The sequence below is a fragment of the Phaenicophaeus curvirostris genome, chromosome 18 (genome assembly GCF_032191515.1).
Source record: "Phaenicophaeus curvirostris isolate KB17595 chromosome 18, BPBGC_Pcur_1.0, whole genome shotgun sequence".
Classification (NCBI taxonomy): domain Eukaryota; kingdom Metazoa; phylum Chordata; class Aves; order Cuculiformes; family Cuculidae; genus Phaenicophaeus; species Phaenicophaeus curvirostris.
In genome coordinates, this window is record NC_091409.1 from 8,079,985 (window position 1) to 8,099,348 (window position 19,364).

At 45.1% G+C, this 19,364-nt stretch overlaps 1 protein-coding gene across 7 annotated transcripts in view; it reads right to left on the bottom strand.

The window, feature by feature from the left end:
• Nucleotides 1–14,831, bottom strand: part of RTEL1 (regulator of telomere elongation helicase 1) — a 43,260-nt gene extending 28,429 nt beyond the window's left edge. For all 7 annotated transcript variants that reach the window (XR_011338694.1, XM_069871502.1, XM_069871501.1 and 4 more), the window contains exons 1-16: nucleotides 14,792–14,831; nucleotides 14,228–14,344; nucleotides 12,292–12,490; nucleotides 11,911–12,004; nucleotides 11,473–11,554; nucleotides 10,821–10,881; nucleotides 10,522–10,597; nucleotides 9,376–9,460; nucleotides 8,234–8,299; nucleotides 6,430–6,583; nucleotides 6,001–6,039; nucleotides 5,270–5,348; nucleotides 4,254–4,351; nucleotides 2,944–2,999; nucleotides 1,573–1,647; nucleotides 220–301 (exon numbers count right to left, since the gene is read on the bottom strand). Coding sequence is in view for 6 of the 7 variants with exons in the window: in XM_069871502.1 (XP_069727603.1) it covers nucleotides 220–301; nucleotides 1,573–1,647; nucleotides 2,944–2,999; nucleotides 4,254–4,351; nucleotides 5,270–5,348; nucleotides 6,001–6,039; nucleotides 6,430–6,583; nucleotides 8,234–8,299; nucleotides 9,376–9,460; nucleotides 10,522–10,597; nucleotides 10,821–10,881; nucleotides 11,473–11,554; nucleotides 11,911–12,004; nucleotides 12,292–12,490; nucleotides 14,228–14,329 (1,348 nt within the window). In the remaining variant the exon portion in view is untranslated. The remainder of the gene's footprint in view (nucleotides 1–219; nucleotides 302–1,572; nucleotides 1,648–2,943; nucleotides 3,000–4,253; nucleotides 4,352–5,269; nucleotides 5,349–6,000; nucleotides 6,040–6,429; nucleotides 6,584–8,233; nucleotides 8,300–9,375; nucleotides 9,461–10,521; nucleotides 10,598–10,820; nucleotides 10,882–11,472; nucleotides 11,555–11,910; nucleotides 12,005–12,291; nucleotides 12,491–14,227; nucleotides 14,345–14,791) is intronic.
• Between the last annotated feature and the right edge of the window lie 4,533 nt (nucleotides 14,832–19,364).

Genomic DNA, 19,364 nt, shown 5'->3' on the forward strand with positions numbered 1-19,364 from the left:
GGTTAAAGATGTCCCTGCTCACTGCAGGGGGGTTGTACTAAATGACTTTCATGATCCCTTCCAAGCCAAACTATTCTATGATTCTATACTTTTCTCTTCAGCAGTACAAGCAACAACTGAGGTAATTTTCTTTCACTGGAATAACTGCACTGGAAGAACTCCAGCAGTGCACAAAGCAGCACTGGGGCAAGAATGTTTTATATTAAATTGCTTACGTGCCTTGATTTTTTGAAGATGATGAATTCCAGAGATCCGTCCTTTGTTTCTTCTTCTGATTACTGTTATCCATATGAATGTGCACCTGAAGGAAAAGAACAGAAACACTTCTAGAGGTAGTTACAGAAATGAACTTGCACCTCATTCTTCAAAATAGCTAGCCCACAGTAATGGTAGTTAACATAATTAGTGTCACTTTCAGTGTTAAGTAAGGTTCTATTGTTTCCTGTCTGGTTTTCCTATTTTGTTTCCTATCTTTCATAAGGCATCTTGCAAGAAGCAAAGCATTATATCACCATTTACCCAGCCATTTTGAGTCAGTTTATGGGAGCAGCTTTTCACGGGCTGCCCCAAGCAGGGACAAAGAACCCAGTTACTGGGGTATCGTCCACCAGAATAAAACACAGACCAGAAAAAAAAAGTATTAGAAAGACTCGCTACATTTGACAACAAAAATAGTACCACCTGAAACTTAATATGAAGGCTACCTTTTATTTTTAAAGTCTGTTCCTAAAATTCATTATAGCATGGAACTGTTGGAACAGGTCCAGAGGAGGTCATGGAGATGATCCGAGGGCTGGAGCACCTCCTGTATGAGGACAGGCTCACAGAGTTGGGGTTGTTCAGCCTGGAGAAGAGAACGCTGCAGGAAGACCTTAGAGCAGCTTCAAGTACGGAAAGGGGCTTCAGCAAATCTGGGAAGGGGCTCTTGATCAGGGAGTGCAGGGACAGAACAAGGGGGAATGGCTTTAAATCAGAAGGGGGAAGATTTAGACTCAACATTAGGAAGAAATTCTTCATGATGAGGGTGGGGAGGCCCTGGCCCAGGTTGCCCAGGGTAGTTGTGGCTGCCCCATCCCTGGAGGGGTTCAAGGCCAGGTTGGATGGGGCTTGGAGCAACTGGATCCAGTGGGAGGTGTCTGTGCCTACGGCAGGGGGTGGGACTAGATGGGCTTTAAGGTCCTGTCCAAGCAAAACCATTCCACGATTCTATGATCACAGCCTGTAAGTTCCAAACTGTAAATTAATTATAAGGACTTTGGGGCAGAGGTTCAGCGTCTCGATTGTATTTGCTTGGCAATAGGCTAAATTAAAGTTGAGAGAATGAATTATTGGAAGAACACATCAATTCTAACATAATAAGCAGTATAAAAGTGTTCAATAATGCACATTGGCTGCACTTTCCTAATTTCATTTTAGAGTTTCTTTAAAAATTACTGCATAGCTCCTCTTTTCCCTTGAACCTAAAGCAACCACTGACCTCAGCACTGGCGGTACCATCCGCATCCTTTTGAGTCTTGGATACACTGAGTAAATGCTAGCCAGGAAAAATGTAGAAGACAAAGTACCCCATACCTTATAATATTTAGATATCGACTGATGTGGCATGAAGCCTGTCATGCCTTGTGGTGGATCGGTGCTGAACACTGTCTGGAAAAGGGATGCAAACATACAGAAGGATTTAACAACTGCTTCCAGCAAAGTCCCCAATGTATCTTTGCACTGAGAAGCATCTCCGCAAAAGTTACTGCTGCGATAGCCTCAAACACCTCCTTGATTAAATACATTTTTTACAGGTAATTCCTGCTAGCCACATGGTTCTGTCATTGCTCAAAAAGTTCAGGAGATTAGAGCCACAACTGAGTGTAAAAGTACTTCTAGAATCCCTTTGTTTAACATTCCAGCAAAAACATCAAGCTGTAATCACATCAAGGTGTCCACATATTAAATTAAAAGCTTCTATCAACTCTTCTGCACAGAGTTATGTTTCTTCTCTCTTTCAAACACATGGCATTCCAATGCAGCTCCAATGAAAACAGCTGTGGTTCTCAAATATTTATAACGCCTGTTAATTTTTCTAAACACAATTTCTTCCGGCATTTAAAAGGAATTATCCAAGCCCATTAAAATATCAGCTCATTGCAACAAAAAATGTTTTCCACCATTTAAAAAAAAAAAAAAGTGCAATTCCTGGAAACATCAGTTTCTGAAAACCAGCCAAAGGTGGGGCACACAAATGTCTTTAGTTAAGTGTTCTTCTAAAAGGAAGTCTTGACGACAAGGTCCTGCAAGAGAGCACTGTGCTTAACCAAAGACCAACCTAGTCCTAGCAACAAATCTCAAGACAGCAAACTATCACGTGGCAGGTGATCTGCACTAAGTGTTTGTGTGCACAAACTCAGCAGCGGGGATCTTTGCTTTCAGCAAAAGCCTGCTCTTCCACTTCAAATTGCCTTTCTCCTATCCACAGGCTAAAAGGTAAATTATCTTAGAATCATAGAATCATAGAATAACCAGGTTGGAAGAGACCCACCGGATCGAGTCCAACCATTGCTATCAAACACTAAACCATGTCCCTTAGCACCTCCTCCACCCATCCCTTAAACACCTCCAGGGAAGGAGGTGTTTGGGTTTTTGTTCTCCTTAGCCTGTCCTGTTATTTTATGAGAAGCTCTCAGAACATTTCAAACACTTCTGCTAGACAGTAAATCGCCCAATAGCCCAGCTCCACCTCGTGGAGGCTCAAACCAGGCATCTCCAAAAAGGGAGATCAAAGCTGTAAAAAAATGACCTGGGCAAAAATCAAAGTGGACTCTCTCCTTAAAACTCCCTAGACCTTCAGTTGCTGCAAAAGCATACAAACAATCAAGAACAAAGTGGATCCAGTATTTTTCTAAAGCAACTTCCATCCTGCAGCTATACACAGAAGCAGCGTTAATTATTTACCTGGATAATATCCGAGAGTTTATGCAATCCAGATGTATTGACAAACATCCCAGTGCCTAGAGAGAATAAGGCATGATTACTTTTCAAACACAAATACACATCTGTTTGTACACGCTTATATCTGAATACTCTGAATACAATGACTTAAAAATATTATCTGAAACCAATTATTTCAAGTCTTTCATCATCATTCAAGATGCAAGGAGAAAAAAAAACAGCATTCTGGAGGAAGTTTCATGTCTCTGATGCATGGAGAAGCTTCCATCTGAGACAATTATGTAAACCTCTTAAGGCTTCTCTATATTAAAAATTGGAAAGGAGATAATTACAACAAAGATAAGCTTGCTTAAACAGTTTGGTTACTTTTTTAAAGCTCAGACAACTAATATTAGTCTCAAGAAAAAAAAAGAATAAAGAACTGACTACACCTGCAGAGACAAAAATTAACCTTACTAGAGCTACAAACTGCCTTTGGCAATCACCTGCAAGCTTAGAGCAGGGACTGTAAAGGAGCCATTAAAAGAACATATGCAATGCATTGATGAAGAGAATTTGACCATGGAAATAATAAACAGATGCATCCGTTAAGACACAGTGCAAGCAGCCTAAAGGGAGAAAGATACTGGAGGATGAGAAAAAAAGAAAGGATAGATATGTTCTAAAAGGATGCATTCGCAGAACTGACATCTATATTCTAGTCTCTGTGGAGCAGGCTTGCTCTCCAATGCTTTCATGGAAGAGTCTGCTAGTAAGAACTAAAGCATTTACTTAGCACACGTAGAAACTGCAGATTTTAATCTGCAGAAAGGCAAATTAAGAACAAGGTGCTGATAGTAGAGCAGAAACTTGCTAAGTCAAAGGAAAAAACACATTACGTGATTCCTGTTTTGTAACTCCACAACCAGGGAAGACCTCAAGACACTAGAAGGACCATTAGCAAAACATCAGCAAGTTCTACCCCACAACTGTTCAGTTTTTGGAGGAAAACTGTATTGAGTGAAAAACCCCTCTCTGCATGCACATGTATGTGCACAGACACACTGGTACTCACTCAGGTTTTGACACAAAGTGGTTCTTAAAACTCATTCTGTTTGAGAACAGGCATAAAATGTGTTTCCCAGCAGAGCCAAGGACCAAGTCTTAACAAAAAGACACTGGTCCTCAAGGGTCAAGTTTTGGCTTTACAAAGCTTTATAATTTAAATCCAAACAAAGAAGCCTTTCTCCTCCTCCCCCCAAGTAACACAAACTTCCAATTGCTTACACTGCAGTGAAAAGTCTGAGGGAAAGAACTAACAGTTTGACACTTACGGCCTGAGAGGAACTGTAAAATCTGCTCAAGAGACTCCAGGAGCAAGGATTTGGTCTGGAATGTTATTTGAGCTTCTGCGAACAAATCAAAGATGTAGCTGGAATTTGTAAAGAAAAAAGGACAAATGAGTAAACACTGTTAATAATCCCAGGGACTTCACAATTACTGTCTTATAACAACAGCCATTCAACCTTCCAGTAGCGAAACACATTCTTGTCTCCATGAGAAGAAAAAAATAGAGGAGTGAAAGTAAGTGTTTGGTTGTAAAGACAGCAGCACTTTTATCACAACAGAAAGTATACAGCAACATCCTTCACACTCTCCATGATTTCCCTACAACAAACAATACATATTAATTTGGAAACAGATTTGGGCTCAATTCCTGTGATTTCTTTACCACATACAATGCAAATTACTTCAGAAACAGACTTACAGAGCTCTGAAGAACATCAAGCCAAATCACTGCAGCACTGGTACTCTGCTCAAACCACAGAATCCTGGAATGGTTTGGGTTGGAAGGGACTTCAAAGCCCATCCAGTCCCACCCCCTGCCGTGGGCAGGGACACCTCCCACTGGATCCAGCTGCTCCAAGCCCCATCCAACCCGGCCTTGAACACCTCCAGGGATGGGGCAGCCACCACTGCTCTGGGCAGCCTGGGCCAGGGCCTCCCCACCCTCACAGCAAAACATTTCTGCCTAAAATCTCACCTCAATCTCCCCATTTCCAGCTTAAAACCATTTCTCCATAAAATTGAAAGCAGAGTGAGGAGCTTCTTCCAGTTCAGAATACCTGATAGGCAGAGGATTTCCCACTCTTGAACTGCTTTAGAAGGAAGTTCCACCCGAAATAATAATTACTAACAAAAGGGGATTTAAGAAAACTCAAGTCCTGGACTAAATATAGTTTACTGACACTAGAACAGCAGTACCTGTCGTAACAGCTGACCAGCTTCACCTGGGTCTAGAATTCATTGTACTTTTAAAATGTGAAAATAGCAATGAGAAGAAACTTACCTTCCCTCTTTGGTGACTCCATTATTGTTCGGTGGCAACTCCACTGCATCAATAGCATTTTCCAGCTGCAGAAGCATTTCTTTAAGAGAATCAAGAGAAGAAAAAAGTTTGTCTTCACAGAAACTCACTTCTGAGACTCAACTAAACCTCTTTAAGTGTGCTTTGCTACAAAGGGCTGTTAAAGACAGCAACCTTGCTGGTTTCTTGATTCTTTAAACAAACCAAAATGATCACAACTAGTTTCCAAGATACCATCTCTAAATATTCATATTAAAATTTAAGAACTTCTATGAACTTTCTTTGATGACGCCTGTGATGCTCTTAGAAAACACCGCTGTCACAGAAATGTTCAATTCCTCTTTCTAGACCGGTAAAGCTGTTCTTGGAAATGCTTTGTAAACATGAGACATTTCAAGCTCTTGCTATTTACTTTACGCAGCATTATGTTCTTAGAGTGGAATGATGCAATGAATGCGTTTCCAGCACAAGATTAGAAAACAAGGGAACTTCTAGCAAGGAAGTGAAAAATTCTTCTGGCAAGTCTCTCGTCTTCCTAGGAAAAATCTAACTAAAACATTCCACAAAATTCTCTGGAAAAAGAGACAACTTAAACATCCATGAGTTCCTCAGTTATAAGCAACATCTACAGAAAAGCTGCATGAACCCAGTTTACAGCTGTTGACCTTTTGAAACAGTTTCAACAACACACACGCACAAAGAAGTAACCTTACTCTTTATCTTTGCTATATCTTCAAGTTCCATGTTCAGCCCTGTTGAAAAAAGGAAAGATTTCAAAGAAAAGATTTCATGTCTGTTTTATTCCTATCATCTTTATGATATTTTCAGAAATTACAGACATGAAGGCCCATTCACTTTTCCCTTTCATGAGAACTTTCGAATCCTGATGCAGTGGGAGGTGCCCCTGCCCACAGCAGGGGGTGGAACTGGATGGGCTTTGAGGTCCCTTCCAACCCAAACAATTCTATGATTCTACGACCCCTCATGTCACACTCAATTTTACCTGGCAGTGATTACTAATTATTAACTATTTATCTATTGATGAGTATCAATCTTCCAGAAACTGTTAGGAAAAGTTGTTTTCCTGCTCTTGCTAATGGCGCCCTAGAACTCCAGTGAAACTGGGTTGTGGTTCAACACACCTGAACTGGCCATCTCCATGTTAAACTCAGCATTTATTTCATTCTGTTGAACCACTTTGGCTTGTTCTTCCAGTACAACGTTTATAGCATCCATGGCTGAAGCCAAATCATAGGGTGTCAAGTCAAAAGATGACGACTCCTCACACAACTTCTCCTAAAATATGAAAGAATGGAAGCATTATTTTGACTGCCTGGTGCTGTTTGCTCAGGCGGTTTCATAGATGAAGTCCAGATGACCAGGTTTGATTTCATATCTCATTTCTGACCTGCAGCTACAGACAACGGATGCTTGATAAACACCCGAAGACTTAGACTATTAATGGGCATCCTTCTTTTTCTGAAGCACAGATGAGATTTTGCCTCTTCCACTTTCTTCCTTGAGGGCAGGAAGGCTCTCCAGTTGGATTTGGACAGGCTGGGCCAACAGGATGGGGTTCAACAAGACTCAGAGACAGATCCTGCATTTGGGCCACAACAACCCCAGCCAACGTTCCAGACTTGGAGAAGAGTGGCTGGAAAGCTACCTGGTGGAAAAGACCCTGGGGGCACTAGTCAGTGGCCCAGGTGGCCAAGAAGGCCAACAGCATCCCGGCTTGAATCAGCCGTAGTGTGGCCAGCAGGAGCAGGGAAGGGATCATCCCCCTGCACTTGGTGCTGGTGAGGCTGCACCTTGAATCCTGCGTTCAGTTTTGGGCCCCTCAGTGCAAGAAAGATATGGAGGGGCTGGAGCTCGTCTAGAGAAGGGAATGGAGCTGGGGAAGGGGCTGGAGCACTAGGTCACAGTGTTTTGTCAGAAATTTTTTATTCACAAAAAGAATCCTTTTCCCTGAGGAATGAAAAGAAACAGTAAGGACTCACCTACACAAACCAAACTGCAATAGCTATGAAGATATAAGTTAAGGAAGAAAATGCTGAACGAGCTGCATGCATTAATAATCCAATTAGAAATAAGTCAATTTTATTCCAGAGTGATTACTAAATTTCCACATATTCATTTGGAACAGAAAGTACCCTGGGGGATCGACTGCACAATGAATAGTTCCAAGATAGCTGTTGTGGGTAATTTCTACGCACAGACAATAATCAATGAGGGGAAAACCCAAACCAAAATTCAAGCAACTGTGACTGGATTTCCACTCACTTTTTTCAACAGAAAACCAGATGTTTTGACGGAAGGAGCACATACTGGAGCCATCTGTGCAACTCTCTCTATAGTCCAACATCGCACACCCCCCAGTAGTCTGTTTACTGAACACTGTCAGAAAAAACCTGCAGCTGCTTAGCAGAAATCTCACTGGGAGCTTGCTCCTGATGCAGAAAGAAAAGGACGTATTTCAAATGTTCCTTCGCATTTTGTTCTTTAGGAAAAGGGCTGCAGCTTTGAGCCAACTACAAGGAAGATCTCGTCATGCAGCAGTTATCTTTCCCCACCATGACTTTGAAATGTTACAAGAGTCATGTTTGCCAACTACTGCGCTTGGGCAGCTGATGCAGCCGAGCTTCAAGAATGGTTCTTTAATGAATTCTAACAGGCTGGAAGAGAACTCTCCAAACAAGAAAATAAGAGCTATCATAATTGTGGAGTTCCACCCTTCAGGAAGAAACAACCACCTTGTAGAAAATCTCAGCAGTGTCAGAAAACTTCTAATTAAACTAGAAAGCTTTAACTGTCAAGGGAACAAGAAATGCTCATGCAAATGGACAACTGAAATAGCTGAGTATGGATTACAGCATGTTGTAAGAGGGCACGAGTCTGCTCTTCTTTTTGACTGTCTGAATAATGGCAACAGCCCAGAAAACTTACAACATTGTGAGCTTCATCAAGTATGACCACAGTCCCCTTCAGGTCTAGGTTGTGCGCTCGCCGGCTCTAAAGGTAAAAGAGAACGAGGGAATGGAAGAAAAGGCCACAGACAAATACAGATTTGATTGACTGTGAAACCATCTCATGAGATAGAGATCGGGCTTCAGGTATTTTGAATAAGAAAAAACGGCAAATAATCACTGGGGCTGCCTAATGTATAAACCACGAAATTGTTCTCTCTGGAAAAAAGGTGATAAAACGCATCATGGAGGTTACAACTCACATTGTAGTAAAGAAACGCCCCCCCCGTAGTATCATACTAGGACATGCAAGTTTATCAAAATGAATTTCAGTCACTGTTTTTGCCAACAAGGACCTGGGAGGAGAGGGGTACAAAGAAGGGGTATTTGCCCTGTTTACACAAATACATGCTTGTGTCGTCTTTGCAAGAAGTGGATGCTCTGAAAGCACCTCGGCAGTACCGGGTCACACAACCTCCTTCCACAATGCTTTTTTGCTTAAGGTGGTCAGAGGGTTTATAATTTTATTTTTTAATTTATTAAACATCTGGCTTTTACTATAACTCATTAATTACTCCAAGTTGCACGGAGATGTCAGCGGACTTGATTCCTCCTCAGAGTTTTCAAAGGTTCCATTTTCTATCCATGAATTATGGACAATGTAACAGCTTTACTTACAAAGCCAGCAATCCCATCCAAGAGAGGTGTCCAACCTCTATTGCAAGTTTCCTTAATCTAGAAATCACGTAGTTGGCAGCAGAAACAAAAACGTCTCAGAATGCACACAAAAATATTGCACAGTGTGAGAATGAAGATCTATATTCTGGAGGTGAATATCGCCAAACAAGGGCATCACCTCCTGCAAAGCCAATTCTAGTCAAATAGCAAGACCCCTAACAAATATCTTGTTCTCTCTTTAATTGTTTCAAAGAATTTTACAGCGAAAAACACAAAAGAGCACCCTCTACAGTTCTGATTTTGAACTGTGTTTTACTCTAGTTTTGAAGCAACCACGCAAGGTATTCCTTTGCTTTGCATCAGTTCCTCACAGCTCATCTACTAAAAAGTCAATATAAGATAAAGAGAAGAATAGGCATATTTAAAACCAAAGATATATATTACCTTCGAGTCTAGTAAATAGTTGTAAGGCATAAAAATAATATCTGCTTGTTGCTTCAGGCTTCGAGAAAGATAATAAGGACAAGTTCTGTTAAAAAAAAAAAAAGACAGTACAAACTGTAAAGCAATCCTTGCAGAAATATTAGGAGAGCAATCACACACTATGTTTTGTACTCTCAAGGGTTTTCAATCAGCTTCTTAAGGAGCTGAAACTGCCACATTTAGCTTTAGGGCAGATGGTTAGTTCTACTCACACAACACAAGTGAAAAGAAGTATAGAAAATAATACCTAGCTGTGCAGATCAAGAAAGCAAAGGAAAAAGAAATTCATAGAATCATGGAATGGTTTGGGCTGGAAGATACCTCAAAGCCCATTCAGTCCCACCCCCTGCCATAGGCAGGGACACCTCCCACTGGATCCAGTTGCTCCAAGTCCCATCCAACCTGGCCTTGAACCCCTCCAGGGATGGGGCAGCCACCACTGCTCTGGGCAGCCTGGGCCAGGGCCTCTCCACCCTCACAGCAAAACACTTCTCCATAAGATCTCATCTCAATCTCCCCTCTTTCAGCTGAAAAACATTTCTCCCTCACCCTGTCCCTGCACTCCCTGATCAAGAGCCCCTCCTCAGCTTTCCTGGAGCCCCTTTCTATTCTGGAAGCTGCTCTGAGGTCTCCCGGAGACCTTAAGGAGAAAGAGCAGCAATCATTACTGCATTATCATTTCACTCCTCCAGCCTAGGAGCAAATGTAGCACCAGACTATTTTATTTCAACAAATCAGCGATCTCATCCTCTTAGTTCTGAAACCAAACTGCAATATCATTTGTCACATCAGACAATATTGGCAGCCAGGGCTCAAGTGAGACATAAAACATTAGTGAGTACAACTCTGCTTTGACTCAGTCTTTAGACCAGTCAGTCAAATAAATTGCAGTAAGATGAAAACAGCAGTAAGAGAAGTTCAGGCTGTAATGCACACATGATTTTGTTGCAAGCTCTCTCTGCATCATGTTCAGCTGCTCCACTTATCTCTCATCATCGTTCTGCTACTTCAGTGTGTGCCAAGTTCATACCAGGGTATTAGTAAAAACAAGCAGAGAAAGACTGTTTACACAAGTGAGAGGAAGGAAGGTCAGGGGGGATCATTTACCTGTGCTTGTTTCCGTTTTTAACCAAGTCTTCAATATCCATGATCGGTTCAATCAGTTCTTTCTCTGTACTTTTTTCTGTGAAGAATTAAATTACATCCACAAGGTAAAGGTATCACACGAAGATTTGTTGCTACCCTGATCATCACGCTCATCCACTTCTTAACATCTCTTCAAAGACATTAACACAGAGCAAAACAATACACGTGCATGTGCACAGACTCTGCCAACTCTTCCAAACCCATCTAGCAAATTTCTCCCTCTGTAAAAGCCAGGGCTTCACTTTCACAGCCAAACTCACCTTCCACGTTGTTATAGAAGTGACAAGCACGACCCATCACCTTCATCCGGCACATGTAGATCTGTAGAACAGAGTATATTTTAGCCAGGAGTAGCACAGCTCATCAAGCACTGAAAAGCAAGTTAAGGGGTAAAGAGCCCTTTGTTTTCCATAACTCCAGCTAAAGAGTAAGTGCTCATCAGTTCTTTGGTATTAAAATCATGTGTTCTTCTCTCCCTCTTAAAAGTCAGGCTCATTTATGCAGCACAGAACACATAGATGCTCACAGGCAATTTTATTCTATTTTGCCAGTAGTACTTTTCAAAACACCAATTTTTGATGTTATTTGTAAAACTAACAGTCACTATTTTGACATGATCGTTGCTCCTGAAAAACACTTGAGTGGCAAATCAGAAATTAAACTGCAAATTATTAACTCTCATGTTCTACAAAACTATGCCCTTTTCTGGATGAAAAATGTTATCAGAGACTCAATGAAATCTTTCACTCACAAAACTAGAAACTAGAAGTTCCTCCACACAGGTTCAGAGCTGCGATCTTTCCCTACAGCCTCCAGCAGTTATACAATGTCCGAGTTCAGAAATACACACTTATACCAAAACAAACCCACCACGTTCTCACTGTGCTTGTGCCACCAAGGCCGCCTTCTCACCTGCATGTGGCTGCTCTCCTGCCGCTTCACTTCAGGATGGATGCAAAGCTGCTCTCTGGAACCCAACACACAAACCTTTGGCCTGTTCAAACAGAGCACACAAAACTGATGTTAAAAATAAGGTAAGAAAGAAGCTGCAAATGCCTAGGTTGGGTATAATGTATCAAAAGTGATCAGGTTATGACAAGAACAAATGCACCACAAACATTCACAATACTTTTTTGTAAAAAGTCAAAGCAATCGAAGGACATAAGAGAAGATGTGAAGTCTGAGAAGTCCCCCAAACAACCCAAACCAATTCACGTTCCATACATGCACATTAAGAGAACTACATTTCACTGGATATCATTTTCTTACAGTCATCCACCTAAGTTCCATCAATAACTAAAGGAAATGGGTTCCTCAACCTTTCATTTGAACAGAAGAAGCCATATTTACCTGTAGACGGTGTTCTTTAATTCATTAATCACCTGCGTGAGTTGTGAGTGAGTTCTGGAGGCATAAATTATTTTGGGAATGTCACTGTAATAAGCTGCCAAACAGAGCAGAAAAAAGCAGAAAGCCAGTATTAGCACAGCAAAAACTCCTTTCCAGCTGGCACTATATGAACAGTTTGCCTTGTAGAGACAGGACGAAATCTTGTCATCTAACTACTCCCACACACACAGAGCTCAGTGAGGTTCTGATGTTCTAGGAAAACAAAAATACATAAGCCACCTTTAAAATCCATGAAACAGTGTTATTTCAGCTGCCAAACAACAGCTCCACGGCTTTTATACCTACATCCTTATCATAAAGGACAGAAGTCCCGGTGCTTACCTGGAATATCAGCGTCTGTGGTAGCATTACCCCAGGATGACATGGGTCTCTCGGGAAAGAGTTCCACTCCATTCATACGCTGTGCAATTTTGCGGGCTGAGATAGTGTCTTTGAAGTGTTCCTGCCATGCCAGAGCAGAACACAGCAGGCAGAGGGTCTTCCCTGTGCCAGTAGGGCTCTCCAAAATGCCATTTACCTTCTTTATTGACAAGAAATAAAACAAAAGGGGGCGGGGAAGAAGAGTAGTTTGGAGATTCAGCTACTAAACATCTTTGTGCTGTAATGATTTCCTTGTAATAAGTGACAGCAGTACCCTAAGCACACACAAGATCTTGTGACAAATGCATGACCTGTAGGATCAACTAACCAACTAAGAGCTCAATCTAAAACTAAGAGCCAGACATCATCTCCTTTTCAGCACAGGAATTCTCCAGTCTTAAAGCAACTACAACACATCCCATTTCAGCATAAAAACACATAAAAAGAAGTTATGGGGAAACAAATCCCAAACCAGATCCAGGTGGTGACTCTCAGATCACAGCCTGCTTGTTTCCCTTAGAATTAAGGCTGTATCCCACATCACAGTTTAGGCAGAACATTTTCCAAGCTCTTCTAAACACTTGGTCCTACTGGATGTTACAATTTTATAGAGTGCATAACAGCGGTATGAGTTGCAGGAGGAAAACAGCAGCTGACCGCGTGCTGCTAGGACAGTTTGTGTTTGATTGTACTGTAGGAATTCCTCTATCTAACAGGCTTCCAGCACAAGCAGGGACGTACCAAGGCACTGCCCACGGCACGGAGAAACACTGAGCCACATGGAAAGCCCAAGTTTCCATGATAAGCTTAATTGTTCTAAGAAGAAGCCAACAGAACCTGTGACAACTCCAGAATAGAGATTGCTATCATTAAAACCCACTTCGTACTTGACATTCCTTTGGTAAGGCCATCCTATTGTGGATAAAACAATTAATTACACAAACAGTCCAGGGGCTGACGCCATAATCCCTGTCCCTGCTGTGTCAGGACAGACCGCACACACACAAGGATCACCCGTGCAGCTTTTCCTCCTTTTCCTAAGTCAGGCAGAAACATCCTGCCTACCTACTGAACTGTGTTCAGTTCTGGGCCCCTCACCACAAGAAGGATGTTGAGGCTCTGGAGCGAGTCCAGAGAAGAGCAACAAAGCTGGTGAAGGGGCTGGAGAACAGGCCTTATGAGGAACGGCTGAGAGAGCTGGGGGTGTTCAGCCTGGAGAATAGGAGGCTGAGGGGAGACCTCATTGCTCTCTACAACTACCTGTAAGGAGGTTGTGGAGAGGAGCGTGCTGGCCTCTTCTCCCAAGTGACGGGGAACAGGACAAGAGGGAATGGCCTCAAGCTCTGCCAGGGGAGATTTAGGCTGGACATTAGGAAAAAATTCTTCACAGAAAGGGTCATTGGGCACTGGCAGAGGCTGCCCAGGGAGGGGGGTGAGTCACCTTCCCTGGAGGGGTTTAAGGGACGGGTGGATGAGGTACTAAGGGGCATGGTTTAGTGTTTGATAGGAATGGTTGGACTCGATGATCTGGTGGGTCTCTTCCAACCTGGTTATTCTATGATTCTACCTTCCCTCCAGCTGCCACCTGCACACTGCTGGGGCTTCAGTAACTAAATAGAGAACTAAAAATACCAGGGAAAAAAAAATCACAGAAACCGGGAACGGTTTGGCTTAGAAAGGACCTAAAAGCTCATCCACTTCCAACCCCTCCATGCTGGGCAGGGCCACCTCCCATGAGAAGGTCAGAGAGGAAGGTCAGAGAGGAGCTGGGAAAGGCAGCATAGGAACAACTCAAAGCAAGCCTGAATTGTGATAAATTCTGTTTAGGGAAGGTCTTTCTGGGGGGCAGAAAAGGTGGTGGTAAGGGGAGGCCAAGAGGCGGGCAGGGCCCACTCACCCGCTGCAGGCACTCCAGCACCTTGGCCATGTAGGCTTCCTGGCAGGCGTACGGCTGGAACGGGAACTCCACCGAGACGCCGTTCAGCGTTATCCTGGGCATCCTCCCGGCCGGGCCCTGCAGGGGAACGGAGGGTCGCGTTTGCTCCGTGGTCGTACGGCCGGGGCGGCCACGGGGACTGACCCAGGGCCTAGGAACCCGCTCCCGCTCAGGCCTCCGCGCCCGGGACTCTTCCCCTTCTCCTCCAGCCCCGTTCCCGGTATCCTCCCCGTTCCCAGGACATGCCCCCCAACATTCTCCGAGCCCCCGCTCCCGGTATCCTCCAAGTTCCAGGGAGAGCCCCTCCTCTCCTCGGGGCCTCCTTTACCGAGGCTTCCGCCTTTCCCGTTCCGGTGCCCGCTCCTGGGACTCCTCTCCCCATCCCGTTCCCGGAGGGCCTTTATCTCTCGCTCCTCCTTCCCGGGACTCCTCTTTCCCCCTCTCCCCGTCCCCAGGGCCACTCTCCCCCCCTGTTCCCGTTCCCCTACCGGGGCTCCTCTGTACCGGTCCCGGTCGCCCCCTCACCTCCCGCCGCGCCGTTCGGAATCCCCGCGCTCCAGTGTCACGTGACGCCGCCTCCCCGTCACGTGCCCGGCGCGCTTCCGGCGCGCGGCTCTCGCGAGAGCCGCCTCGTTGCCCGGGGCAACGGGGGGCCGGGGCGGGGCCCGAGGGCGCCTCACGGTGGGGCTGGGCCCGGGAGCGGGTCCGCTCTCCCGAGGGATGGGACGGGAGGGAGCGGCCCCGAGTGGCGCCAGGGGAGGGTTAGGCTGGATGAACACCCCGGAGGGGTTCAGGGCCGGGGCGAGGGTGGGCCTCTGGGCAGCCTGAGCCAGCGGGATGGCCCTGGGTGATCTTTAAGGTCCCTTCCAATCCAAACTATTCTGTGATATTGGGAAATACTCCTTGATGGAAAGGGTTCTCGGCCCTGGCAGAGGCTGCCCCCAGCCCCGGAAGGGTGTAAAAGACAAGGGGCTCAGGGATGGGTCAGTGATGTACAGGGGCGGTTGGACTCGATGATCTCCGAGGTCTTTTCCAACAAAGAGATTCTGTCGTTCCCAGAAAAGACCTTGAGGGGCTGGAACATGTACAGAGAAGGGAACAGAGCTGGGGAAGGGTCTGGAGCCCAGAGGTTCTGGGAGCGTCTGAAGGACCTGGGGCTGTTTAATCTAGAGAACAGGAGGCTGAGGGGAGACCTCATCACTCTCTGCGGCTCCTGGAAAGGAGGTTGTGGAGAGGTGGGTGCTGGGCTTTTCTCCCAAGGGACAAGTGATGGGATGAGAGGAAATTGCCTGAAGTTGTGCCAGGGGAGGGTTAGATTGGATATCAGGAAATATTCCCTCACAGATTGGGTTCTCTGCCACTAGCAGACGCTGCCCAGGGCAGCAGTAGAGTCCCCATCCCTGGAGGGTTTAAAAGCTGTGCGGATGTCGTGCTCGGGATCAGGGTTTGGTGGTGGCATTGGCAGTGCTGGGTTTATCGTGGGATTTGATGAGCTTAAAGGTCCTGAACCTGAACGGCTGTGTAATTCTGTGACAGATGTTTCACCTCTTTGCTGTCAGTGACCGCTTGGGAGCTGTGTGATGAGTGATGCCCTGGACCAGAATTTGCCTCCAGGGCATTTCTGCTTTGTGCTGGGCACCTGAAACCCTTCAGTCCTGCTGCATGGGGGGAAGGCAGAGCTCACCAGCATCTTCACTGAAAATCCAGCATGTAGGATAGAATGACTTCTATGTCATTGTGTTGAGCCTTGCAGCGCTAAGAACAGTAATTAATTCTGAAGGGTTTCTTTAGTTAGCGTTGAGCATGTGGCTCCTTTGTTCCCTGCTTTCCCAGCACAATCCTTGCAGCCTGTAGTCCCTCTCAATGTGTCCATACTCACAGCCGGGAATGGCTTCATCAGCTTTTGAGTTGCTCAGGCTGAGGATTGGTTCCATGTGTGTAGGATTGCAGTTAACTCTTGGCCAAGGGATTCCTCGTTTTCTAAGGCTCAAGTGCTTTAATAAATGGATAGGGGCCATTTACTCAGATCCATGAATGCTGCAAAATCACATTTTATGCAGTTGTGTGAGGAGGAAGGTAGGGATGAAATACTGCACCCACCTATCTGTACCTTATTGCTGCGTTGCATGCTATTAGGTGGTCACTGTGTAGATGCAGAACAGGATGTGGATGTTTTATTGTCACTTTAAAATGCCTATATTCCTCGCAAGCAGCACAGCTTGTGTCTATGTGGAAGCGTTTTGATATTTAAAGAAAAAATGCTATTAAAAGGAACAGACATTAAACTCGGGTGTGTTCTGTAGTCTCATAATTCTGGTATGTTCTGTGTCATCCAGGGAGCCCACGAGCATTGCTGCTTTGGTTGTCAGCCCTTAAACTCCTTGAACTGCACTTGCCTAGGTTGTAAACTGTCCTTAACCGTAGCGGATGGGCTTGAGAGCATCAAGTTATTCCTTTGGACCTTCCCAAAGTGTAACAGCGGATGGCTGTGAACTCTAACCCAATACCAGCTGTGCAAGGTTAAGCTGTACAAGAAATGACTTTGTAAAGACTATAAAACGGGAGTGGGGGATAAGGGCTTGAAACTCATCATAAATACATGGAGTACTGCATCGTTATTATTTCCTGTAAATGTATCTTTCCCAAATTGAAGAATAATATCAGTAGTTCATCAAATCAGATGGTTTCAGCTGTTGTGTAGGTGATGCTGGTTGAAGCAGCGTTCCCTTCCGAGAGAGAGGAGCTGGATGGTTACCAAACCCAAATGGGAGAGTGAGTCAGCAGCTGCGCTGGTGTCCAGCAGCAAACATGAGTCAGCACCGGCTGAGCACTCCTTATCCTTCGGGAGGGTGGTTTCTCTGCACCGTTTACCTCACTTGACCGGGTCTGCAGTGCCCGCGTTGGCACCGCTGTCTGCGCCAGTGCTGCACCGGTCGCTTCTGAAAACAGAGACTGGAGAAAACCAAATTGTGTAAGTTTGAAGAGAAAAAGTGATTTCTCATTAAGGTTGCAAAAGACTTGTGAAGGCTTCCTGAAGCTTCAGCATCTGTTTGTGTTGGAATACAGCCATGGTAAAGGCTGGCATTGATCTTAGGCCTGGATTATCATCCTTGTGTTTGGCTCCCTAGGGTTAAATATATATTCTTGTGGGGCAAGAGGTTGGAGAGGGAGAACGAGGGAGCAGAGGAAAGGTTTAAAAAGCAGCCCAGGGCAGTGTGTAACAGTCCAGACCCTGCCAGAGCGGCCTCTGTGTGCGGCGTGGGCAGCAGGAGCCCAGGTATCGTCACTGCTTGCTGCTTAGGGAGATCTTGGATGACCTGTTTTTCATTTGAAGTGGTGCCTTCAGGGGTAAAAAAAAAACTGTTCAGAAGGAAAGCCTTGAAAATATGATCCTTAAACTCCATGGAGAAGCAGGTGTGAGCAGCCGAACAGAACTGCGGGGAACCCGGCAAGCGGAACACTTAAGCAGTGCGGGAGTACAGAGTGAATGGTCATCACTGTGTTCAGAACCCACCTGGGCAGGATCTCCCTTCCCAGACAAGCAAGAACCTTGAGGAACAGGACAAAACGGGTGGCTATGCCATTCCTCCAGTTTGCAGGGAGGTTGTTTCCCTCTTTCAGATAGGAGAGGATTAAGCTGCCATTCATTGTCTCTCTAAGATGCAGGGTTCCCATAGCAACAGTCTAAAACTTTTGTTTGACCACAGAATTATTTTATTCCTTTGAATTATGATAATCCATAGCCTTTCTGTCGACAGAACAACTCGCTTTGACCCTTTTAATCACAACCATCCTGGTTGTAGGAAGGGGAGTAAATACCACAGGGATCCATCTTAGGACCAGGACTCTTTAATGTCTTTGTAAGTGACTTGGATGCAGGACTTGAAGGTTTAATAGCTCAGTTTGCAGATGGCATGAAACTGGAAGGAGCTGTTGACACTCTTGAAGGCAGAGAGGCCCTGCAGAGGGACCTGGACAAATGGGAGAGCTGGACAATCACCAACCGCATGGAGTTTAATAACAGCAAGTGCCAGGTTTTGCTCCTGGGACACAGCAACCCTGCCTGTCCATATGGACGGGGAAGCAAGAGGCTGGAGAGCAGCTCTGCAAAAAGGGATCTGGGGGTTCTGGTCGGTGGCAGGTTGAACGTGAGCCAGCACTGCCCTGGCAGCCAAGAGCAGCAACCCTGTCCTAGGGTCCATCCCTTCCAACTCAAGACTTTCTATTATTCTATGAAATCCTGATTTTACAGATGAAGAAACCAGAGCAGATGGGATCGGTGATTTGGTGGAGACCAGAAGTCATAGAGATTCAACCCAAGGAGAAAGTAGAGGGAGTTGCAACTAAAACAAAGAGGGAGCAGTTAATGGCCATAAACCAGCTTATGTTCCAAACACACTGGGGAAATGGGTGGATAGTTTTAATATTACTCTGAACTAGACTTATCATCTATATTTTTTTCTTTTTCCGTACAGTGTTCACTTAGAGATTGGTGGTGGGGTGGGGGGGGAAGAATTAGGGAGAAAAAAAAAAAAAAAGAGGATTATTTGTCTTTCTAACTGAATTTAGCAGGCACTGCCTGTGGCTTCTTCCCTGGTCAAGCCAGAGCGCTGTCAGCTGCTCCAACAACCCGTAGTTTTCTGCGCTGCTGGGACTGCTTGGGAGTGTCTGCATTGCAGCATGCTGGGAGATCTGGGGTGCTGCAGCCAGAGGGGACGTGCAACCAGCAAGATAACATCTGGGACAAGAAGGGCAGATCTGAGAGAATCGTGTGGGATCCAACTGCGGCCCCGAGGTGGGGTCTGTGCAGCCGTGGTCAGAGAGGTGCAGCTGGCAGCGGGGCCTGGGGACGGTTCTGTGGTCCCTAATGTGTTTGTGAGACTCTGAAAGCACAGATGTGTTGGTCCCTAGAAACAGCCACAAAAGGAAATGGTAGAAATGATAGAAAACAGAGCAGGAAAGGAAAAGCAGTCGAGATACCTGGGGTGGGGAAGAGAAACCCAGAGAAGCCCCATTGATTTCAGAAGGCTTTGTTGTGTTCTTCTTTATCTACTTTTACAGCAGTTTCCCCCCATGACTGCAGCCCCGTTTGTGCCCC